Source organism: Poecilia mexicana, unplaced genomic scaffold, assembly GCF_051168715.1.
Source record: "Poecilia mexicana isolate PSO_F unplaced genomic scaffold, ASM5116871v1 scaffold_13, whole genome shotgun sequence".
NCBI classification, from domain to species: domain Eukaryota; kingdom Metazoa; phylum Chordata; class Actinopteri; order Cyprinodontiformes; family Poeciliidae; genus Poecilia; species Poecilia mexicana.
Genome location: NW_028263382.1, coordinates 30,376,054 through 30,401,218, shown reverse-complemented (window position 1 = coordinate 30,401,218; position 25,165 = coordinate 30,376,054). Strand labels below are relative to the sequence as shown.

Here is a 25,165-nt window from a genome sequence, read left to right as displayed (position 1 = left end):
TGTTGCCTTTGAGCAGTCAATAAAATACAACAAACCCCATTCCTTTTATTTTTCATCCTGCATGCATGTTTGTATGATTTAACATTTTTAAAGGCTGCCGTGGAGGAGAGGAGAGGAGAGGGGAGGGGGAGGCAAGGGGGGGCCGGCACTTACGGAAGATTTTCACTTTAACGGTTGCCTCCGCTTGCTGGTCTCCGTTGGTGGCGACGCACTTGTACGTCCCGGCGCTATCGGTCTTGGCTTCATAAAATGTGAGGGTGGAAGATGACTCATCGTTGCGGGTTACAGTCAAGTCTGGTCTATTCGGGGCTATCCGCTCCCCGCTCGGGCCATACCAGTCCACGTGTTTGGCAACGCCTACAACTAGGTACACAGAAAGACGAGCAGGAGATGAGAAAAGAGACAGCGGTAGTGGGCTCACTCCAAGTCTAGAGGAATCAGATCCTGTCAGCAGATGACATATTGAAAGCGGGTGAATCGTCTTTTTTACTTCTTATTTTGTTTGTTTCATGTTTTTATTATGGACCTTTTTTGTGTCTGGAATAAAGATATGATGATGATGATGATGATGATGATGATGTATTTTTTTAATTTTAAAAAGATTTAAAGCTGATTGACATGATTTCATCATGACTGCATCATGTAAAGCTCTTTGCTGAACAACTCATACCCCCTTGAATCTTTTCAAATTGACATTACACCCAAAATCTTTAATGTATTTTATTTGGATTATTTTAGAATACGCCAACATTAAGCCATGCAACACAATACCAAAGCAAAACTCATGGAAAGCATGTCCTGAATTTGTACACAGCCACTCTGACTTCATTGTAAAACAACCTGCCATTCCGATTTAAGCTCTTCTAGTGTATTTCTCTACCTTTGCAGTGGAGACTGAAATGTTTGACAATTTCTATTTGCAAAATAGCTCCAGCTCAGGCAGAGAGTATCTCTGAACATATATTTTCAGATTCCCTTTTGGTTTTAGGTCTAGTCTTTGACATATTATTCTGCTCAGAGCTAAACTATTCCAAAGTATCTCTGGCTGTATGCTTAGGATCTGTGCCCTGCTGGAAGGTAATCCTTCATTTTTTTTCTTTGCCTCAAGCAGGTTTACTTCCAGGATTGTCCTTTGAACGCAAACTTTGAACAGATTGCCTGATCTCTTAGCAATACTTTTCTTCTAGCACTCTTTAATGAATGCAGATTTGCGTAGTGCAATAATAAGGCTATCTGTAGTTTGAACTATCATGTTGCATGTTATTTGACTTTTGCGTCATTGACATTAGAGATGCATCATAATTCTGCACCAGAAGAAGCCAGACATGGTAAATGTGGAGGTAAACAGTGGCTGATAATTATGACTCTGAACATTCTGAAAGAAGTCTGTCAGTGAAGTGCTTCACTTCACAATCCAACGGCACTTCCAAACAGACTTCGCTACAAAAGGTAGAGTCAGTGCTTTGCAAAATTAATTGTACTTCCTTTTATTTAGCAGTGTTTCACTTTTATTAGCTGTGCTTTCTTTTTATTAGCTTCCTTTGTTTTGTTTTTGTCTTGTGACAATACTGTTGGCTCCTGTTACTGAATGATATTAAAATCAATCCATTGACGGTGGCGTCCATTATTCCTTCTGGAAACAATGCAGTGCTGTGTGACATCTATGCTCTTCTTCTGCTCCTCTGGGTGGCTTTGGGGTCGTAAGCTGTTCACACACACATCTGACTGCGGTCAGTAATTAGTAGTGTGAATGACCACGCAAAAAAATAATAATCTGATTGGACCCAAATCTTTGTGGAGTCCAAAGATTTTCCTACCTGATCTGTGGATCTCTGAAGCTCCTACGTCAACATGGCCATCTTGGCTACTTCTCTGACCAATGTTTCCATTGCCCAGCCTGTTTTTGTCCCTTTATCTTTTTATTCTCAAATGATGGACTGGACAGAACTCTGATAAATTATCAAAGCCTAAATTTACCTAACCTAGACTTGCGTTAAACTTTTCACAACTTTATCTTTGACTATTCTGTCGTTTTAATTTAGGGATATTAAAACACACTGAAGGTTTTTGCTGTAATGGTTATTATTAATTAAGTAAGAAAAGTAGATCCAACTTAAGCATCTAACCTAAATGGAATAAAATAAAAAAAATAATATGAAAAGTTGCATTTTTTTCAAACTAGTTTACACAACAATGTGCTCTTATTTAAAGCACAGGCTAGCACAAAGTGTGTCTTCCTCTGGAAATCAATGCAGGTTTCACTATTTCTCGTGTTTCCCATTTGAGTCGTTTCATAAAGTAAGCCTAGAAAACATCAAAACTCTAGCTGCTAACTGTTTTAGGGATTAAAAATGTCAAGTTTTTTCTTCATTTTGACACAATCTCATTTCACCAACAAAAGGACTACTGGCTCGCTCAAATTACTAACTTCACACTTGAAATTCACCAGTCTTTCTCAATCCTGGTCCTCAGGGACCACCGCCCTGCATATTTTAGATGTCTCTGCTCCAGCACACCTGATTCCAATGATAGCATTAACCCCTGCATGCCACCAAGTGCTGGAGAAGCATGTTAATCACCCATTTATTCAGGTCGGCTGTGTGGCAGAAGGGAAACACCTAAAACATGCGGAGCAGTGGTCCCTGAGGACCGGGACTGAGAAACACTGAGATACTCCAGTTATCTGGCCAGAAGCCGGAATCAGACGATTTTAACTTGATGGGTTCTAGTTAAGTTAAAGTGATCAGAACCCATCAAGTTAAATTTTGATCCAAACCCAATCAATACATACAGAATGCAAAACTAAGAACTCTCACTATTTTTCTAACACTGCATCTTCAATCAAAAGAATACTGAAAGACGCATTTTAGTTTAAGATGAAGATTAGAGATGTTTGCTTTGATGTTACAAATCTTTGCCTTGGAATTTCTTTAATTTTTAACAGATTTTAAAATAGCACAAGTAAAGTGTTGAGTCACAGAATAAATAGCACATATTTTGTCATTTTAAAGTTCTTACTATTCAACAACAACAACAAAAAAACTGATGCCCAAGTGGAGTTTAAAGACATTTGAAAATGCGTATCATCTGAGCAAGACCTGGTGCAACTTTACATTCCAGTATAACCTGCAGTATTTTTTCCTAAGTACATCAAATTCAAATGTTCTGCTGAGCTCAGAAATTGAGCCAAAGTAAGATAGTGTCAAAATTGTTAAGTTTCAAGTAGCGAGTAAAGTCAAAATTTAAAGATTACAGTAAATTGTTTCTTCTGTCAGTATAAAGAATCTTAAGTACTTTGGGCAAGGTCGACTCATTTTTAAATGATGCAGATTTCAAAACAAACTTCTTTTTTTTTCTCTTTATCTTCCACACAAAATTAAAACCAAAATATAAAATGAAATGTTATTTAAATGAAGTACCGAAAAGAAAACATATGAACTCTGTAACTTACCATCGCACATGAAGAATTTGGATTCTCCAAGACTAATCTCACCATGGGTTGGTGTGATCTGGACCTCCAAGGAAACTACAAATAAAAAGAAAGTCACACAATTACAACATTTACAAGCAGTAATCTGAAATATGATTAGCAGAAATAAAGGATGCACATAAGTTATTTAAAGACTACTTGGATTCGTCACTGTTGACACACTAATGTGCAGCATCCATTGGAAAAGACACCTGTAGAGAATATCTCAAGCCTTTTTAATGGCAAAGTACTTAAGTCCCTGTAAGATTTTAAACAAGGTTTCCCCCAGAAAACTTGCTAAGCCCGAGTTAACAAATGTTTAAAGCTGACAGGAAATTTGAAAATATCATTTGATAATTGTGTGTTACTAAAAGACTGGAAGATTAATATCTGAACACCAAATATATAGTCTTTAAAAATGCAAACATTTTAAAAAGACTTATAAAAATAAGCAATTCTTAGAATGTTTGGAGCCACAAATAAAGCCTGGTGGCCCGCCAGGCTTATAATACACTGAGGGAAACCCTGTTAAGTAAATATGTTCATCTAAATGAGGACAAATATATTTAAATGTAATTCTGATAACTTTTGATAAAGTTATCAGCCACTAAAAAATCCTAAATCCCCGTGTGGCCTTGGAAGGGCTGCATATCTGTAATCTCCTTGAAAATATGTAAACACAACGCTCTTCCCTCCTCACCCCCTCCTGTATCCATGGAGTTGCAAAGCTGAATGCTCCTAAGGACATTCCTAGATAAACAACACCTTTATCGGACTCTGCCAGGACGCTCAGTAACGTTCCTTCGTGGCCCTTTGACGTCACCGCCTTCACTCATGTCTTTGTTTTGCCCCTTTGTTTTGTCTGAATGTTGCCACCTGACCTACTGTGTCCATTCCTCTTTTTTGTTTAAGAAACGGTGGAGTACTCCCTATTTAACCCAGAAAAGGATTATTTTAGTTTATTAGTAATATCAGAAATTGTGGAGTACGCACTATTTAGATCATACAGCCCAGAAATGGAATCAGAATTAGAATTAGAATAACTACGAACTTGGAATCCAGAAATACTTAACAGGAACAGTCACTGCTTAGTTTATATTACTTTTAACCCAGAAAAGGATTTAAAACAAACTTAGAATTGTGGAGTACTCACTTTAACCCAGAAAAGGAATTAGATCAGTCATTCTTTAGCTTATTTTATCAGAAACTGTAGAGTACTCACTATTTAGAAATTGTATTAGATACTTAGCAACCCTGAACAGGAGCACTTAGTTTACATACTTTAGAACAACATTAGATTAGTTTTCTTTACTCTTTTTTCTTTCCTTTGGTTTGTTATTTTGTTTGTATTTCCTTGTAACTCATGTAAAGCATTTTGAATTGCCTTGTTGCTGAAAATGTGCTATATAAATAAAATCACCTTACCTTACCTAAATATTGTTTTTTTTAACGTTAAAGAAAACAAAAAGGTCTTTTATACAAAACAGAGTTCTTGTACTGTTCAAGATCATAGTTTCCTTGTGGTATCAACATGTACTGCCTGTATGTAGAAGTGGTTGCATATCCAAGACTACATTCATACTTAATTTTTCATTTTTTTTTATTTTTTGTTCTTATTTCTTGCAAGACTGAAAGAGCAGTGAGAATAACAAATCTGTGGAAAGCAAAGCCCATGCACATCAATAACTGTACCAATTTCGGCTCCTTGCAGACCTGCTACCAAAACATGACTAACAATCCCTCCCTCTCCACTGCCAGCAGCCCTGTCCTTTCAAGAAAAATAACATCAAGTTATCACCACAATTAATCAGTTCCACACACACAGAAGGAACTGGTGCAGCTGGAGAAGAAAAACAGCTCTGTCACGATGTGTCAAGAGGAAAGAAATGTTTAGTTACTTTAATAAACGATGTCCACTTGCAACATGAGAAACTGTAAATTATTTCAAAAAAGGATGTGTGCCACAATGCCACAATTCACAAAGAAATACAGTATAAATAGTAACCTACAGTTACCAACACTTAAAAATAAGTACATAAAATATATATCTAATTAACCACATATATAATTTCCAAAAACAATCATCTTTCAAAGCTGAACTTTGGTTCTGGTGCGGGTTAACCAAACAGACGTTAGCATCTGTCTGACAAAACCCAGAGAAAGTCTAAGGCCAAAATTGCTCTTTTTTGTGTCGTTTTATAAAATGCATTATTTCTTATAATCTTCTTGTATATTTTTAAGTGATGTGTGATTTTCATTTTAATTTTTAGGCTGGCTTTGACAACTGTCAATGATGAAAATTTGCCTACTTTAGCGGTTAGTCTGTCGCTGAATAATGTGCACTGTCCCTTGACAAATAAATCATTTAATCAGTTAATTAATTTGATTATGGGCTGTAGCAGAAGGACCATTAACTGAATAAGAGTAATGAAATAAATATATTTCATTTCAAACTATAATCACCACACATTTTTTTGTGGTTAATTTTTTTTATTTATTGTAGATGCACACTTTTACAAATTTCCAGATTTATTCAAACTGTGATTGGTCCATGTATTTATTACAGCTCAGCTGTACTGCGTATAGTGAAATGCAAGTCTCCCCCTCCACCACCTGTTTCTAGGCTCTGCTGTTAGCAGGCAACAAATAAGCTATGAAACATTTTCCTTTGTTTACAAAAAGAAAAAAATATCAGGCTGTTTGGAAACGTATCCGGTCTGGAAAAAGGGAAAGTTGGGCTGTAGAAATTAAAATTCACATTAGTTCCATTACAGCAGCTCTGTTTTAAAACTACAGCTGGTAAATTATGAGCAACATGTCTGTGGGCTGATTACTGTTACACACAGGACAACTAATTAGATCAAATCAGCTTGTTTGATTCGTTTTGGCAGTAAGGAGAAAAATGATTTAAAAAAGTTTTATATTTTTTCACAATTCTCACAAGTAAAATACTATGTTAATTGGTACGATATATATTTCCCTAGATATATAGGTATGTTTTTTTAGGAGAAACAAAATAATACATGTTCTAGTCAAAGACAATATACATGTGGAAATCAATTATTGATTTTCTGCTTAAAATAAAAGCAGAAGTGTTCATTTTTTTGTATAAAAATTATGTGTAATATCACATTGCAAAATTCTACTGGAGTGACAGTTTCAAGTTGGCCTTACTATGCAAAGTAAGGGCAAAAAGACACATAAAGTTATGACTTATCAATAGGCCTGTCGCGATAAATGATAAATCAATTAATCGCAGATAAATTAAACCTATCGACCTCATTTTAATTATTGGCTTTATTGTCTCTTCCTGCCGTTTTTTCTTTCTGTTGGTGACACTGAATGAAAAAGGCTCAACTCCGGTGCTCTTCACTGACCCTCCCTTCCTATTTCCTTAGTGTAATGCCCAGCGCACACTAAGAGTTGTCGGCCCATTTTCAAAACCTGAGAGACCACCATTAGCCGACAGAAATCCTAGGTATAGCGGTTCGATCGGGTTCGTCGTGCTTTGTGGTGTCCAGCCACATGGACACAAAGTAATGGCTACAAGTCCAGTTAACTAATTTTAAAACCAGGCATTAATCAATGCTTTACTAGAATCTACCTGTGATGCATGTGGCTAGAGTCAGTCCTGACTGAATGAAAATCATTATAACCTATTTATGTCATGTTAACAAAGAACAGCTGAAAAGTTACCGGGTTTATCAACTGCGGTAGCAATTTGGCTTCAACTCCTCCCCTTGTCATTTCTATATTCTTTGTACGAAATGTTGAATAAACATTAATGTTGTTTCCACATATTATCTCCAATATCCGCTGGATTTTGAGTTGCGCTGTGTCAGCTGTTTGGGATTCCTCTCGTTATTTCCCCTCAGAAAGCACGGAGGAGAATCCGCGCTTTCTGATTGGCTACCTGTCACATTCAGCGTTAAGCTCTCAGTCGGGGAAAACCCCTGATTAGATCGGAGCGGCCACGACGATCTAAATCACACTACAGGATGATCGGTTACGAAATCACCAGCGACAATCTTAGATCGGCCAACGGTAAGGGGAAAATAGGGGCAAAAAATCGTGTAGTGTGAACTACTGCACTAGGTAGTCGGATGTGCCTGTCTTCTCTATTTAAATCTAGTGATTACTGAAGGGCAATATAGTATACAGATTTCATAATCTGCACTCTTTTGGTTGAATGCAGTATTTATTTCCACGTTGGCTTTATGTTGTTTAGTATTTATTAAAGTACGTTTTTTGTTAATGGAGACTGAGAATCCATTTTATTTTTGTTTTTGGTTGTTTTGTTTATTAGTTTATCAGTTCCAGTGTTATGTGTTCTTTTGAAAATAAAGTGTATCTGTCTATGGCAGGAAATCGCATGCATTATTACGTCATTTCCATTAAATCAGTGCCAAAAGGTCTTGAAACAAAATAGCAAAATTTGTTATTGTGACAGGCCTACTTATCAATGGAAAAAAGAACACGGAGTAACTAAAGAAAATGGGATTTTTTTTTTCTAAGTCTAAGTCTTTTAAATAAAGTAACATGAATTCCCTCTAGCATGTCAAAAGAAGATGGCTCCATCTGAATAACTAAGGCAGTGAAAGATAAAGGATAATTGGCATGCACTTTTTAATTTTACTGCACAATTTAACAGCTGGTGCACAGCTTTGGCAGAATTAATTTGAGTCAGATTTAAAGCAGTTTTCTATTATTTTCAATCAACTTTACTTGATAGTAAATTATATAAAAACATGGCCTAAAGAAGTAACAGAAAAAAGTAAAAGACAAAAAACTCAATTTTGTGAGTGGAATGCTAAAGATGACTACCTAAAACGTATAACTTATAAAGACAACATGTTATAAATTATTGCCTGGAAAGACACAAGTTACAAACAGAGGTCTAAATATGGTTTGGCTGCAAGTACTGAAAATTTTATTTTGCTGATTGATGAATTCATCCCTAATTTAATCCAAGCAGTCATTGAGTTAGTCAAGATGAATTATCTGCAAAAGACCTAAAACTAAACAAAAGAAAGATTGTTCCACTTCCAATTACCTGTGTAAGGAAAAGACTTACTATAAAATAATCGCTTTACCTTACAATTCATTTTTAGTAAAAAAATAAAAAATAAAAAAAACACACTCGAGTTCCTAGGTAACAATGTATTCTTGATGAAATACTCAATCTTCCCAAGTTTTTTTTATTTTAAATTGAGCCAGATTGAATTATTTTCCAGCATACTTAAATGTTCAAAGAGAGAGAATATAAAACCAACACATCAATCTCCTTGAAGAAAACACCAACAGATTTATGTTACTGAAATGGAAAAAAAATATTTAGCATTAAGTGGGTAGAGAAAATGAAAGTGTTTGACAAAATGGAAACTCCACCATTCAGCTGAAATGTTGCTGATTATAGATTTAAAGCCCAGAGATTTATTTCACCTTCTCCTTCATATTCTTTGCTGACTTTATGAAGAAAAAAACAGTTGTGATCCAAAACTCTTTTTTCGTGACTGTTATTCCCTTTGACAAAGTACAAACAACAATACAAACCACCACTATTATGCGGACATTGACTAAATATTCAATAACTATGTGTAATCAATCCTTTTGATTCCTACAGTACAGATCCAAGTCTTGAGAAATCCTATCTACAGATGGCACTCAATACATTTTCTTCCCTAATGACACTGAACGCATCATAAACTCAGTGAAACATGCTACTGTGTCATCTCCCTGAGGGAAATGTCTTGTGTTGATTTTGTTTAGTTCCAATTGTATTCCTTAGAGAAAAACATGCTGTGTGTATATAATAGGAGGCATAACAAAGAAAGCAACAAGTTGATTAGCCATGCGGTATTTACCAACTACAAAATAATTCCATAGATGACAATAAACAGCAATCAAGAACTCGTTCTCTGTGTTTTGATAGAAATGCAGAATGTATACAATTAAGCAGAACACAGATGTTTAGAGCACTAGTGTCAAATCAAAACCTCATTTGATATTTTTTTGTTGTTGTTGTTGCACATGAGTTAGCCTACCTTTGGGCATTGCTACATGACCAAGCATTTTTTGACCAATCTGTTGTCATTCCCTTTCACTTCTACTTTATTTTAATCCCATTGACCACTAAAAGCATAGCAGTGGGGTAATTCCACAATCAGACTTCATGCACAGGTGGTATTCTGACATTACTGAGCTTGGATTTACTGACCTCCAGGGGGCAACCCTTTTTTTTTTCATACCTAGGTGCTTGACGTTTTCACACCTGTGGCCCTCTAAGTGGCTCTATCCATCTTTCCATCCATCCATCCATCTCTCCCCACACACAAACTTAGGGAAATAAAAGTACGGTAATTGTTGCTTGGTTGATTTATTTATTTGTTACACCTAGGCTTTTTGAAAATAAATAATATGACTGAATCCTTTTCATGTCCCCTCAGATGGCACAAAGTCTGTAAGAAAAATGAATTCGTGGGTAAGTGATAGAGGGGAGTATGTGGGTTGCGACCATGAAAAACTTGCCAAATTCCCCATTGCCGATGGCAAACAGCGTATTCTGCTACTGACTCATGTTTTGTGTCGTTAATTGGATTGGATGCTTGATGTTTAGAAAACAAGAAATACTGATCATTTAAAAATGTATTCATTTAATACACAAGGGACTCTGTTTTGCATGAGACAACCTCACCCAACCACAACGGCCTGGCCTACCTACTCATACTGATCCCCATTTTGGTCACACACCGCCGTAATATGGCTTTCACAATCTTCAACTAGACGTTGTCATAAGTCAGCCAATGTGGTTGTGTTGGTTAGTCTGGCCAAGCTGATCCCAAATGTGCTTAATGTGGGTTAGAGGTCAGGACTGCAGACAGGCCATTTCATTTCCTCCGCTCCAAAATTGTGGAGGTAGTCTCCGACAAACCCGGCTCTGAGGGGGCGACGGTTGTCATCTTGGAGGAGAGAGTTGTGGCATCTAATTAAAGGGATTTCAAAAATGTAGGGAATGTTATGAGGGAAAAATTTCAGCAATTACGGTTAACTGGCCCAAGCCCGACTGCGGCATACAAATGACCAAACTGATAAAATAAAATAAAAATTAAAAAATGTGACAATCAAAATCTTTAGGAGCTCTTACTTTATGAGTCAACTGAAACGATTTGAATTCCCGTCGTAAATTCAGACAGCAGTAAAGAAGGCTCTATAATCCCCGCTCCGCTCCAAAACCAGCAATGCAAAGCCGTCGTTACACTGCAGACGAGCTGACAGAGGGACAAGAGTTCCACAGGGGCTTTCCGAAAACTGAACCCTATATCGGTATCCCACTCAATCACTAAATGTTTTTTTTTTCTCTTTATTGAGCTGAGTGCTTTAAAAAAAAAAAAAAAACAGCATCACACTTGCACAGTCTGAGAGTCTATCAAATTAAATCACGGTTAGCAAACCGCTAATTGGCTTTCTAATTGAAGGTAGAGCCGAGCTTCCTCTTCACTAAGACCTATGAAGGTTTTATAATTGCTCTCCAACCAACAGCTCACTTTTCACATATTAAAGAGAACTGTAGCTCCTGCAGCTCAATGCCTGCAAGAGAGACTCTCTCAAAGCAGGGGTGGGGGGTGGCCAAATTACAAGAAGCAATTGTGAGGTCTGGAAATGTAATCCGCATGTGAACTTCTGGTAGCCGATGTGTTTGAAACCCAACACATAGACTGTAGAATGCAAACCGCTCAGCCACAACATTACAACTTCTGCCAACTAAGAGCTCTGGGTAAAAAAAAAGAGGAGTAGCTTTTGTTATCTTGTAATGAAATACTTTGCAGGAGAACCCTTGATTTTGGAATTGATATGCCAGACTGATCATTTGCAATACCAGCGATACACCAGATCCTCCAACAACATTTTGTATTTAACCAGACCGCAAAACCCTCAGAGTACCTGCTCAAAAATGCAATAAACCCACCGGCCTAGATCCAAAAGAGGAATGGAGGAAGAAAAATTTTAATTTTCTGTTTCAAAATAAATGTTGCAAATGTATTAAGAAATTACAATACCAACAATGAATATAAGAAGTTGACATACCCATGTAACGCAGAGAATAGAAATGTCAGAATTAGTAAACCTTTAATGTGAACAAGAATCTAAATGAACAACAAACTTTTTGGGAAGCAAAACAAAAAAAGAAAAGAAAATACAATAATATAGTTGCAGAAGTTGGCACGCTTTTAAACTAGCGCTTTATTTGAAGCATTATGATTTTCTTAAAGCACTGACTTTTCAGAGGAGTTTATTTGCATGGCAAATGCTGACTTGATCATTTCTTGTCCGTTCTGCAAAAACACTTCAAAGCTATCAGACTGTGAGGACATCTCCTGTGCACTAAAAGAAGAAGACTCAAGGTTAGGTGTGATTAAAATCAGTGAAGCACAAAGTGCTGGAAAAAGCTGAAAAGATCAAATGTATTTTGTGCACACTGAGATGCATCTTGCTCTTTTTAGCTAATATTTTATCAGCGTATTTAGTTGAGCAAAATGTATTGTTTCGTTGCAGAGTTATTTTTTTGGTTTTATCAAAACAAGTCTCTCTTGTAGATGAGATGATGGATCTCATTGAGAAAATCTGTACAAATAAACGCCAAAAAAAATAAAATATCTGGAGCTCATAGTTAAAAAGAAATTGAAACTTCAAACAAACACCAGGAGATCATTTTTACTTTTTTTTTAACAAGTTGCTTCTTCTGTTGCTTCATCCTTTTGTTGTCTCAGATATGTTTTGGCTCACTGTTGTGCTGACAGATAAAATTCCTTTTTGTCATTTAGCTGTCAAGCAGAGGACTGAAAGTTTGTGTCCAATATTAACTCGTGTTTGGAACAGTTATTAACTCCCTCTATCCTTAACTAAGGGTCTCAAATCATTATGCTGCCAACACTGTGCTTCACTGTAGGTAAGGCCTCATTATGATGATGAGCAGTGTTGATTTTGCAGTAAAAATATCTTTTGTAATCACAACCAAAAAGATCAGACGCATCTTCACAAATGCTTTCGGAGACTTCAGCCGTCGATGTTTGTTCCTATGTATAAAAAAAAAAGCTTCGATCTTGCCACCTAATCTCACAATCCAGGCACATGGCGCTCTGTCGATCGAGATTTGCTTCCCAGCTACAAAGTTCGGAACCTCTTTATAATCACACAACGGTTACAAATCCACTGCAGAACGAACGTACATTGAAAAACGTAAATCAGCTGATGGACCAGTCAGCTACTAAACAGTGGAGCTATAAAACAAACCACTGCGGCCCTCTTGATTACTCCTCTGTGTAGTTGTAAGGGCACTGGAGGCTAATGTGGCTAACAATAACAATGGAGCCAGACAATTGGAGCAGAAAATGTAGGAACCCCTAGCAGCCTATGCTGCTGCTTTAGTTGGTCACTAAACTAAATATTATACAAGATAACCAGAAATATTGAATAGTCATATGAGAATAGTCAACAAATATTTGTAATTCTTAATATATCTTTATGTATTTCAACTGTCAGATTGGTGTAAAGTGCTTTCATACCATTCAATTTTCAATTGATTGATCCTTCATAGCACTTTGAAAAAAGTCCTTTATTTGTAATATGGACTGTGGATGCTGACTACTAATGGTGCTGCAACATGTTTAGAATTGAGACGCTATTTTAGGCTTGAATGGCTTCATTGATAGACTAACTCCTTTTTGTAAAACATACAACATATTTTGCAAAAAGTCTCCAATCAAATCGCTTTTTTTCAAGCAAAATTCAAGCCCTACTGGACCAAAAGTGGTGTTGTCCAACACTGTTGCTTGTAGACGACATTTTTCTTTTACATTCATACCAGAAACGAATGTTGCTGGAATCTCTGTATGAGAAATAAAAAAAGATGATTAGTTGTGCTAATGCATTTGAAAATCTGTTAATGATTAATTAAAATTAGTGCTTTAATATCCCTGCGCTGTTTTAAACACAATTTAATTTGCCATAGAACAATACTTGGTGACCCGTTGGTAATAAAATGCATTATCAACAGCAAATTGACAAATAAAATAACGCACTGAGACTTGAAAGATAAGCAAATATAATTGCATGACTGGAATATAGGAACACATCTATAAAGGATGTTAATACGTAGACTAAGTGTAATCTAGTCTGTTTAACAAAGCCTGGATGTGACACTTCTACACGGTTGTTGAAAACGGTATTACGCATTAAGTATTTTTCATATTACTGGAAATGAGTTAGAAAGTTGTGCATTGTTCAATCGCTACAGATTATAGGTCATATTAAAAAGGTGTTAAAAGGTTTTGACATTAACCTAAATTTTTAAGCCACAATAATTTAGCATTGTAACCGGTTGTGTGAAAACTTCTATCCATTGCGTATGTATATTTGCTATTACAGTGGAAAGATTTTCAAGATTACTTCTCTGTCTAGAGAAATCCAATCAACAAGTTTTTGTTTATTCTGTTTTGAGTATTTTAAGCAATGAAATGTTTTTGTACGAAAACCCAGGAAAGGACACGAAAATGAGGAAACAGGAACTGAGCCTGAAGAGCATAAGAGAGACACAATGTCCCACTAATTGGCAAACCTAACCTTGAGCTCATGAAACTTGTATGCAAAACAGAAGTAGCAAAATCAAACGCATGTTAGGCTTCCAAGTTGTTAAGGCACCTCTACAGAAGACGGGGCTGAGAGACCTGGAGAAAAATAAACAATTCAAGCGGAAAAAGGAGTGACCTAGTTCTGGAAGAACCGCAATTAAACTTGGCATTTCTTGGACGATTAAAAAAAAAGAAATCCCTTAGAGTACCAGATCTAAAACCAACCTGCATTGACAGGCTATAATTCAATAAATCAAATCTGCTACAAAGCAACAGTGTTAGGTGGGAGAGTATAGGCACTTACAAGAGTTTAAAAAATATCTTCTTGTCTTTCACTTATTTTTAAAGGTTAAAGAGCCAAAGAAAGGGAAAAATAACAATTATTTAAAAAAATATTCAATCCGAATTATTGATTCAAAATCTTGCCAATTACAAGCGCAGAATATTATTGGGATCTGATGGCAGCCCAATGACAGACAGAGCTCGCAGTGCCAGCCACAAATCTGAGCTGCAAATTAAAAATCCTAATTACAAGAAATAAGCTTGATAATTTAGGAGCAGAGCAAAATAGTCTTCCAATTGTGCACAACACCAAGGGAAATGTGAAGAAGAAAACAGCAGGAAATCTGGATGTTTTTTTTTCTTTCTTGCCTTCTCTCAGGAAAACAAAAGGGGAGGAATTAGATCCGCCAATGTGGCTCACACGCTGGCACTTTATTTTAGATTCACCAGTCAATGTAGCTGCGGGCAATGTCGTGTATGGACACAGGCTTGTCATGACTTTACGAGACAGCTTGCATTGTCAATAATTCAAGTATCTGGAGGTCAACAAAAAAAGCCTTTTGTTTTTCTGACTTAAAGATTATTAAACTCAATTGTGAGGTGAATATAAATGTCACATTACACTGGATAAATGCCGTGCGATTTAAAATCAAATGCATGCTTTCCTATTAATTGGCTTATGACCAGGTATGACTGACTCGTTCGCCATTCTTGCTTCACTCCAGGCTTTGTTATGCATTTCCCCCTTTTAGAGACTGTAGTCGTTCTTTTTTTAGCATAGCCATGAGGCGTTGTACTACAGTGCTAAATACCAGTGCATGCACATGGGTCTGCACGTGCATGAAAGTGTTAGCATCTTATGTGTAAACATGGTGATGGCAGGAGGATTATTTCATGAATGAGAACTGTGTACATTGATGTCCTTGGGCTTAAGCAATCACCAGATCCAGCCGCTGCACCTTAAAACAGTCTCACGTTGCCTAAACCCCAACCTTCCCAGCTTATGTTGCCCCTTTAATGCAAGTTCCAAACAAGAAGACGCTGGTATTTTAGAAGTAAAAGATAAAATATAAAGAGAAGGGATAGCATATAGTCAAGAATTTATGCAGAGCCTTGCTGTTTTATATTTTCTCTTCTGGCCTTCGCGGTTATCTCAGAACACCTCGGATGCTGCAGACTACACTTTGGGGCGTTGCAGTAAGCCTCAGCCCAAGACGCGATTCAGCTCACTTGCCATGTGGGATTATGCTTATTATCTGTTCTCCCAGTGTGAAACACACACATAAACATTCATAGCTACTTAAAGAGTTTCAGCCTGCCACGTCGGCGAGCTTGACGTAAACCCAAGCTCGCCGATCGTCGAGGTAAAATAAGCAGATTTCTGATCTGTCCTTCACACAAACAGTAACCCCACAGGAAGTGAGAATCACTGAGTAACTGAAGATACATGACACATTTTTTATTACATTTTTAGATAAAACACAAGCAACATGGCATAAATCACATAAAATAACCCACTGCCTGATGCTATACATGTTCCCTGTGTGCTGCAAAAACAGCTCTGACCCACTGGGGCCCAGAAGGAGGACCTCGGAGAGTGCTCAGTGTCTCTGGCAACAGCCTCTTTAGGTCCTGTGGGTAATTGGGTGGAGCTTCTGTTGATCAGACTTTCAGCACATCCAACAGATGCTCGATCAGATTGCAATCTGGGGGATTTGAAGGCTGACTCAGTGCCTGTAGCTCTTTGTCGTGTCATTCCAGATCTTCTTTTTCTTATATTTTATTTATTTTTATTTTTTTGCGATGTGGTGGGCACAGGGTTACTTTAGTTGCTGAGTCCATTAAGTGTTGTTTTTGTGTTTTTTGCTTGTAGAGGCACTTGGTATGCAACAATGATGAGGTGGGTGGTGGGTGGTAGTTAGGATGAAACGCAAGGCAAAAAAAAAGTGATCCTTAAATTCAGACTTTCAATGAGTTTACTATATTTCTATTTCGCTGTGTCTCAGGGAAAGTGACATATTATTGCATTTCTCTGACAGCCTAATAATAGTCAAGCTAGGTTTCTGACACGCAGAATGTGGAAGTGGGTTACGGTGCCCTGTTGAATCATTCATATGCCTTGAACTTTTTCAAATTTTGTCTTGTTACAACTTTGAAAAACAGCTCGAGCTGAGTGAAATTTAATGAAGAGCGTCTATGAGTAGAAATTTTCAAACTTTGTCACCAACTGTCAGCTGAATTTAGCTGCAGACGTTTGAGGCCATTCAAACACATGAATAAGCTTGGATCTAAATCATTTTATTGCAGCAGCTTAAAGAGTTAGGGGAATGGAGGTTAATGGGCGGGCTTCTCTCCTGTTGGTCAACATCAAGATCCAAGTGTTAAGTTGGGAAAGTTCTTGTTTTTGTGGTGCAATATTTGACACATTAATTACTTTATTAAGCCATTCATTTATGTCTACCTTTATTGCCAGTTATCCTCAATAGAAACAAAGGAGCTGTTAAAAATGGGCTGATTTGTTGCATGAGTAGTTAGTAGGGCTGTAACATTTCATCGAATGATTACAGCAACTTGGTTTTTAAAATCCCTTGAGGCAAATTATGCGTCTTGAAGCTTCATTAAATTAGGTTTTACTATTTAGCGCCATGTGTTCCGGCCGGATAATTATTTGTGTTGCGCAACGCTCTCGTTCCCAAAATTGAGTTGTTGATGAATGCTAAGTGCTAGACTTTCTCCCTGAGCTGCTACCAGAGTTTGTCCATTAAACTGACTAAAGACTGGAGTATTCTTTTTTTATAACAGGTGTCTTTGTTACTCTGCTGCTTTGTTACTTTTATTATTAAATTTGATGTAATTTCAGAAATTGTGTGTAATTTCTGTCCAGGTTGACATAAAAACGACCTGTTTTTGTTACAGTTTAATTTTCTAAGCTACACAAAAGTTAGTCAGGGATGCACAGACATGAAAATTTGGGCCAATATTTATATCTGATTTATTTTATTAATTTTTTCATTTGGTTGCTCAATTAATTGTCAAAATGATTGATATGTCACTCGTTTACTAAAGTAATTGTTTACAACAGCCCTAGAACAGAGTCACAGATGTGTAAAAATTAACTAAATGAAAAATAATTAATCTCCTCAAAGAAAGAATGTGAGGATCTATCTGTAGTTCTAGTACCATCTCTTCCTTAATTTTCCATGCTGCCAAAGATGTTCCACCTTTAAGAAAGAGACAAGAAATTAGAGTAGTGAGTTAGATAATATATGACCTGCATATCATGAAAAGAGTATGTCTAATACTCGTCGTAGTGGACGACCAGCCTAGGCATTAGCTTCTCCAATACTAATGGCAGCCAATTCAATTCTAATCATTCGATAGGCTTTTTTTTCTGACTGTATACCTACATATATCCTACATATATACAATCTTCAGACTGTTGTGTGGTTGCACAGAAAAGCCCGGCATAACTGAGGGACATGAACTGTAATTTGTCTAGACTTTCATTTGATTTATTGTTACACAGACATGCGAGGATACACAAAAAAACGATTCAGTACAGAAAAGTGAGGCTTCAAAAGTGGGGACAAAAGGTCGGCGGATCAATAACAAAAACATCAAGCCGTCATTTAAATCTATCGAGGCATAGAGCTTGTAATCGATAGTCCCTTATTTTGTTTTTAAATGATTTTGACCATTGCATGTAAGATTTTTAACAGGATCATTTGTTCTATTTTATTTTTTTTTTAAGGTTTATTTTCGCAGACACATGAATCTTTTTTTTCTGGTGTAGACCTGACATTCATATCAGTGATTAGACAAGACTTCATACTTTATATCGTCATTTTTGTCCTTAATGCTAATTTTTTTCATTGTGTGATGTGATTTGACATGTTTGAAACTCCAGTCATTCATTTTACTATGTTCTACATATTAAATCCGACATTTTGTGCAGAAGTGGTTATTAAAGTTGAAATTATGTTTTTCTTTTTTCATCTGCTTTCCAATCAACTGAAAAACTGTCATGGGGCAGTGAAAGCTGATTACAGATTTACACTGCACTGACTCAACTGCTTATACTGACTGCTATCAGCTGTGGTGGTTCCTGTAGTACCACCACTCCAGGCAAAATAACTTCCTTCTAATGAGAGTCGAACAAAGGAGGAGGAATTCTTTGAACCAGAAAAGGACAAATGCAGATTGGATTTAGATAGTGTAAAAGAATGCAGCAAAAGCTCTCTAGTAGTAGCGTCAAAATGTCTTTATTTTTGCTTCCAACATTCATATCCTTCCAAGTTGACAGTCACATAGGGAACTGTTGACTAGCCAACTCCAACATCTATCTTGTCAAATTTAGGTTGTTCTAATTTGACAGTAGTTTGATCATTACTTTAGCTTGCTAAAACATGTTCTTCCTTCTTTAACTGTGCATTTTCTTTAAAAATCTAATCTTATCTTACATCTAATCATACAAATGACTTCTCAGTCCAACGTTCCTAAGTACTGTAGTAAACAACCTAATGGACGAAAACTGTTGTAGAAGACCTGCTGAAGGTAGAGAGTCGGAGCTTCTTAAAGAGACACAAGCTCAATTTCTAGGCGTCAAATTACTTCTGAGTCATATTTTATATGTAAAGCATTTTTATAACAACTGAAGGCGATATAGTTACTTAATTGTGATATAAAATTGCACTTTAATTTTTTTAAGTTGCTGAAGTGGTTTGTATATCTAGTTGGCAAACTTGTCACACCACAGGCATAAATCTCACTGTAATATAAATAAGTTGCTGAATATATATGGGCAGCACTTAATATTCTTGGACAGTCCAAACTCCAATAACTTTGGGAAGCCCTGATATGTGTGCAAGTTCTTCTTTTAAAAACCACTTTGGCTCCTGCGGAAGCAGAGGCCGGCTCATAAATTCTGTGTTTTGGTCCACTGCACACAAAAGACTTCACACGTATTCCTTCTTTGTTAACATCAATACAAAAGACGGCACAAACCCAAAGCTTTTAATTTTGTAAACACTCACAATTAAGGTCCCCACTAACAAGTTCTTTTTTTATATAATAAAATACTTCTATTCTGGACTTCCAGCTTTTAAGGAAGAAGTAAATATTTGCTTGCTGCTCATGTCTCTCAACCACAGTTAAACTCAATTGTACTAGTTGCTATGGAAACATGTCCCTCCACCCCCAGCCCTCCCTCCACTCCCCTCCCCTCTCCCCTTATTTTGACATCACTACTTTCTTTCCTCTGCTCTCTCCCAACTCTCTTATATGGCTGATTGGATGCAGCAGTACAGCCTGAGAGGAGTGCTATTTACATTGAAGAGGCTGTCAAAACATCACGAATGGTTTCAGTTGATCACAATGACTAGTGAATGGTATGATCTCCCAACTTCTGCACCAGGAAACTCCAGGTATTCAGGAAAACCGTTTTGGATTGACTCCTCTAAGCAGAATCGGGATTTTATCACTCGTGATGTTAAGTAGCACTTTTTGATGCACAGTTAGTGCCTCCCTTTTTATAGCTCAAGGCAGAGGCACTGGTATCTTCCAGGCTTTAGATATCTCATCTGTACATTACTGTTGTGCTTTTTTGTGTGTGTTTTTTTAAATTACAAAGACCATAGCAGATGGCCAGCAGCTTTATATATAATCTCTATGCATTAGCTTTAGAAGAAATGGTTATGTACCAACCCAAAAGGAAATGGTGGTGTTGTGACACTCACTGGAACCTAATTAGATGTGTTCCAAAGCTTTTAGTCCAAATTACCCATGTAGAATTTAAACTTAAATCTTAATCCTCATCATAGTTTCGGGGCATCCATTTGAAGTTGCTTACAATGCAGTTCATGTGCTTAAATCACTTTTATGAAATAATGATTAGTTTTATCTGGAAATTACAGTATTTTGCTATCAGAGTCTACAGATAGTGGGATTTATTTTAATGGACTGTTACATTTTGCGAACTGAAATCGCTGACATAATGGTGATGCTTATATAATATTATAAGGCAGCACACATTACATTAAGAGGTTAGAGACATAATAGTTGGCTGCCTCACTGCAAAGATCAAGTCTGAAAAATATCTGATCAATCAGAAAAATTGTAGTTTTCATAGTACAATAATTACATCATCAGTTTGTCTAGTTGCTTTTTTGTCAATTTGCAATGGCAGGCCATCAACCTATTTGTTTAACTTTCGAAAAAGATACAGTTTGAAGTTTCAAGTGTAAGGATTTTTATGTTACGTTTGGGTCACTTCGTTTTTGTTTCCTCAAAATATACCATCATAGTCTGCTACAGTCCTAATTTGCTTGCCATTTTCATAATTTTATTGCATGTCATTTTATGATTTCATGCAGATTTATAATAGATTTAAACACGTCATTTCTTGGAGATGCAACACAGAACAAGACAGGAGTTATTTATTGCCAGACAGACAGACATTTTAACAATAAATAATGTTTCTAATGTGGGGCGCTGTGTGGTAGTGGCAGAAAATAAATGTTCCTAACAAAGTTCTTAAATTTTGCAGAATCAACAAATATCTCATATTTTAGGAAAAGATCCCACTCTCATCAGTTTTAAACTTGGGATACAACGAAACTGCAAACGTTCTTCAGTCCAGGACATCCAATCCTACGTTGTCCTTGCAGTGCAAACGAAAGGCAATGTGGGTGGTGTTAGATTTCCTCTTTTGTAGAGGAAATCATCTTGCTGCAGCAAACCTGTGATTCACAGACAATTCCATTCTGCTTGCTCTTCTGGTTGCACCACCTTTTTACTGCAAAACAATGCCTAACCATGTTTGGTGGATTTAAGTTTTTACCACTTGCTTTTTCTTCTCAGCCTCAAAGATTTTAACAATAATTAAATGGTAAAATGACTTTAACAGGAGATTTTTTTTTAGCTTCAAATATTATTCAATAATATTCTTCAAATAATATACCCATATGTATATGGGTATATTATTTGAAGAATATTGGATACACACACACACACAGTACAGTTTAGTACTTAATCATTATTCACAGTGTCACAGTGTGTTATTTTTTCAGTATTTGACCTTTTTTTGAGTCTGTATACTCCAGTTACAGATTGATTACTAAATTAGTTGACCATCATTCCAGCAATTGATTAATCATGTTTGATCCTAGTAATTGTTTCAGTTGTGGTTATGATAGTCGCATTGTTTTCACTTGATTTTGCTCAAGAATGGGGTTTCACAAGTTGGCAGCAGTCCCTCTGGTCAGGGAATCAAATATACTGTCATTGTTTCCTGCTAATCTTTTCCCTCCAGCTAACACGATTGATTATTTACAGCTGCAAGTTCACTTGAATGCAACATGTAAACATAGATATGAGAGACTGCTGTGCTTTTGTTTTTGACAATCTACATAGCAAGGTGTATGAATGAATACGAATGGACTTACTCCATCCAGGCAACACAGTATGTCTGATGCAAAATCTATAATCACTATGCAGTGGTGTGTGTCTGAGTCCAAATCACAAAGCAGTAATGGAAGTTTTCGGGACTTTTCTCACCCACTGGACAGAAGTAGTTGCTAACCACAGGGACTTAAGAAGCAGGCTGGTGTCCTAGGCAAGTCCAACTGTTGCTTTGGCCACAAGACATGATAACTGATACTCCATTCCTTAGTGCTGTTTGACGTGCTGTGGGTTTCTTTTCACACTGTCACTTCTAATTTAGATTACAGGACAAACGACTTGTTGTTTGCTATAGTAAGACATTTTATTACACTATATTAAAAAAAACCCATTTGCCAGGATTTTAATGTCCAAAGCCATAAAGTAGCCATTTATATCAACATTTGAGATGTGCTGAAGAGACTGCAGCCCCATTCAAAACAGCACGTCTTATTATGGAGGAAAACAATACTGCTGCACAGCAGGAATTTCACTAGAAGTAACCATGGAGGAATTTTCTTTCTTCAGACACAAAGTTAAATACTGTCCACACCACCGAAACCAAGGTCAAAAATGGTGTGCTGCTTAATGATTTATTCAAAGGGACCCGCTGTTGGTATTTTTACATACTCTGAGACACAGTATGTCTGCATAGCCGCTCAACCTTTAATTTCTACTGTATTTGAAATCAAATTTGATGAGCACTAACACTGGGAAAGCCAAAAAGATCCATGAGTTGTTCTCTCCATTAATATGTGGGATTTTTGGGGGTACTCAGATTTAAAGAAAATGGATGGGTATGAGAAATAATAATTTGAATTTGTCACGGCAAAACTTCCATCTGATCCCTAAAATTACAATTATTGTGTTTGTATATTGCTTTCTTTGGAGTGTTTTTTTTTCTCTAATCATCATGCATTACTTGTACTCCCAAACCCAATTCAATTAGAAGTGTTATTCAGCTGAGTTTATCCAGCTGTGTGTAAACAGTGTGTGCTCTGAGACATTTTTTCTCTCGAACTCATTTCTACCAACTACTGAAAGGAATACAAAACATATACACATCTTTAGCAATGCAGGAGCTACAAAAAAATCTAAGCTACCAGCAAAAGACTCAAACTGCAGTCAAAATGTGAGCTACAGTGATCGGCCTGTAATGGGTATATGCCTCTCTGAGCTGCATTTCTCTTCCTCTCCACGCTGGAGATAAACTGCGACTCAATGAGCTGCGGTGCACTCCACTTCAACGGCCAACAGAATTTTGCCCTCGTTCAGGCAATTTAGTGTGAGTGCCCCTCAGCATCTGCCTCAGCTGTCTGCCACACAACAAAAGCCCACAGAGGCAGAGAGCTGAGCAGTCTGTGACCCAACATGCCACGCTGTGTACTCCTGTAATGAGTCACTGTTTAGACGGTAGAAAACAAGGCCAGAATAAAATACAGACATTGTGCCGGCGTTACACTTCAATTATGTTGGAGAGATGGGTGCTAAAGAAATAAAACCACATGAAATAGAGCAACTGTAACATCATCTGAAGTGTGTTTTCAGTTTGGGCTCATAGCTCACAGTACTTATTAATTTTTAAGTCCAGAATTGAGAGAAATGTAAAAAGGTGGAAAAGAAACAAAAAACAAACAAGTGAGGCAGAGATGCTGAAGAGTGAAGATGTTCTGTTTTTGAAATGCAGATTTTCGACATGCGTGACACAATGAGCTCTCAAAATAAAAGTGGTGATAAAGTCTCCAGCTCCAATGCAAATTCATAAGGGGGAGAGATTTATACAGCAATTATTCAGAAAGGAAGCGCTGTCTAGACCCCAGTCTGCATAAAAGTGAAGTCAGTGGCGAATGATTATAAAATTTGTGACTTCTGTACTTTTGTTTTAGTTGTCAATTGTAATTGTTTAACTGTGCTAAATAATGTAGCTGTTAAAATGTTCCCCGGGTAATGCCTGGTATGCCACTAAAACACTACAAGTCTCACGTTATTTTGGACCAAAGAGTCACTTTAAGATAAGACAACACATGACAAGGGTAAGTTCAGTTAGAATACTATCGCTACAGTAAAACAAACTCCCCTTCATTTAGCTCAGTCACAAAGAAAAGAAAGTCACAGCTGAAGCTCAGTCACAGCTTAACAAGCAGGAGGACTGCTTGGAGAGAACAGTTATTGATTTAACATGATATGTAGACATCAACTCATACCTGACACTCTTATCTGGTCCAAAAAGAGATATTCCAGTTAAAATATATTTTTTGTCAAAAAGCAATCTAATCTGTGAGTATTGTGAGAGATTTCCAGAAAATGCCTTTACAGATTCTACGGGATCATCCATAAATATAAGTGCCTTCCTGTTTTATTGGAAATGACTCAAAAGTTAATTATGTTCCAGAAAATAACTTATCTGCATTGATAATATTATGGAAAGACTCACTGTGAATTTTTATACAATTTAGAGACTTCAGCTAGAAAAGTTAAATACATATGTCTTTAAAGGCAAAAGGATGTCAAATGCATTGAAATATTAACTGTATCTGAATGTTCATGTTGCTTTTCATCTAGATTAAGGCTCCAGCAGAGCTGTAAAACCTGTGCAGAGACTGTGAGCAATCTGTCACTATGTCAAAAAAACGCATACATAATCAGTGAAATGGAAAGACTCTCGGGGGCTGACTTCTGGGGAGTCTATGAAGATTTCTGTTTTTTGGTTTTTTTCTTTTCAAATCCTGGATAGAAACCATAAACAAGAAAAGGGAGTCTATGTGGCAAGAACAATGACCGAAATGTGAACATCACTGTGAACACAATGAATCACCACAGTCTGTCACTCCTACACACAAAAAGGTTATTTTTCCAGATTAATCACTACAGTGGTTCTCCAGTGACTTCCCCGTTATCGCTAGTCACGACACACTCTCTTGAAACCTGCAAAACGCCATTTGTTTCAGGCGACGTAGCTATTAAGATTAAGCGGGGTGCGATGCGACAAAGCTGTGCTAAACTGGAACGGTTTTCAAAAAAAATCCTGAAAAAAAGTAAGTCAGAGAGTCTGGAAAGAGGGAGCCAAAATGACCACTCAGTCACAAGATGCCTGAGACTGCAGCGAGAATCGAAGCCTGGCACACACACACAGCTCTCTCTGTGTGTCCATTCATAAGGCAGACACGCTGAGACGAGCCGGATAAGCCTGCCTGTGATTCCACCAGGAAGAAGATCAATAGGAGGGAATGCACCATTTCGGATATAGACAGACAGACTGAGCAAGGGCAAGGCAAAGAGGCAGAGCAGCACTCGAGTGCTTATTATGCCGTGTAGGGCGTCCACGGTGGTGTGCCGCCACTTCTGGAGG

At 37.1% G+C, this 25,165-nt stretch overlaps 1 protein-coding gene across 1 annotated transcript in view; it reads right to left on the bottom strand.

Annotated features, from left to right (window-relative positions):
- Positions 1-25,165, bottom strand: part of ncam1b (neural cell adhesion molecule 1b) — a 115,916-nt gene that overhangs the window by 61,000 nt on the left and 29,751 nt on the right. Inside the window, exons 2-3 of the mRNA XM_088012054.1 lie at positions 3,452-3,526; positions 154-363 (exon numbers count right to left, since the gene is read on the bottom strand). Of these exons, the coding sequence (XP_087868180.1) occupies positions 154-363; positions 3,452-3,526 (285 nt within the window). The remainder of the gene's footprint in view (positions 1-153; positions 364-3,451; positions 3,527-25,165) is intronic.